Source organism: Austrofundulus limnaeus, unplaced genomic scaffold (assembly GCF_001266775.1).
Source record: "Austrofundulus limnaeus strain Quisiro unplaced genomic scaffold, Austrofundulus_limnaeus-1.0 Scaffold6528, whole genome shotgun sequence".
In the NCBI taxonomy this organism is placed as follows: Eukaryota; Metazoa; Chordata; class Actinopteri; order Cyprinodontiformes; family Rivulidae; genus Austrofundulus; species Austrofundulus limnaeus.
Genome location: NW_013958930.1, coordinates 1 through 1,023, shown reverse-complemented (window position 1 = coordinate 1,023; position 1,023 = coordinate 1). Strand labels below are relative to the sequence as shown.

At 47.4% G+C, this 1,023-nt stretch overlaps 1 protein-coding gene across 1 annotated transcript; it reads right to left on the bottom strand.

Moving 5' to 3' along the window:
• Positions 1-72: 72 nt before the first annotated feature.
• On the bottom strand, positions 73-827 carry LOC106512413 (la-related protein 7; the record flags this gene model as incomplete). The annotated part of the gene is given in 4 exon segments (XM_014001036.1): positions 73-164; positions 254-413; positions 510-622; positions 706-827. Coding segments are annotated over 4 exon segments (487 nt in total), but the record flags the coding sequence as incomplete, so codon positions are not given.
• Between the last annotated feature and the right edge of the window lie 196 nt (positions 828-1,023).

Here is a 1,023-nt window from a genome sequence, read left to right as displayed (position 1 = left end):
TGTATATTTTTTGTATGTGTATTTTTTTTAATTAAATGAATAAATTCAGACAAACAGAAGCTTAATTTTGACCTTCTCTGTGCCCCGCTTCTTCTCTCGGGGACGGTTCAGCTTGACCTGCCGGTCCACTAAGATCTTCTGCCAGTACCGCTGTTCGTGGTCAACTTAAACACAAGACAAACTCAACCTGAGACCTGGAATAAGCCGTGGTCAGCCCTGTAAAAGCAGAAACAGGAGGATGTAAAGCTCCCACCTGTCAGGACCTGGAGTTTCCAGCTGTGCTCCTTCTGCAGCTCGTCTTTAACGTCGCAGACGGCTTTAGCTTCCTGCGGGGTGTGGAACCGGATGTGACCTTCCACGTCTCCCTCCAAGATGTCAATGTAAGCGACCGGAGACACTTTGGACAAAGCGTCCTACACGTGGAGGGAAAAACCAAAGCACCAGAACATTTAAGGATTAGTTATTTTCATCCAGTGGATGAAGATAGGTTTCAAAGCGGAGCGCCGTACCTTGATGATTTTCCTGGTCGGTAACGGTTTGTTGTCTGTGATCTTCACGATGACGCCGCCGACAAACTGAGGGCCCGCGTTGCTTTCTTTTTCGTCTTTGCTTTTCATCTCGACTTGAATAAAAAAAAGGAAAAACACGAGTAAGCAGATGTTCCCGCTCAACGCCTTCTCCTCGTCAGCTAACAGTAAAAATCACCGTTTCCGTCCCGAGCCTCGCTCTCCTCCTTGAGGTTGATCTCGCGGATGCACTTCTTCAGCGACGCCATGCTGCACTTCTGCAGGACGAGGTACTCCTCTTTCAGCTCGAGCCACTCTTTCCTTCATGCGGACAAACAAAAAGGAGGAGATGAACTCAGCTGAGCGATGAAATGAGTTTATTTTCCTTTTTTTTTATTCAAGTCGAGATGAAAAGCAAAGACGAAAAAGAAAGCAACGCGGGCCCTCAGTTTGTCGGCGGCGTCATCGTGAAGATCACAGACAACAAACCGTTACCGACCAGGAAAATCATCAAGGT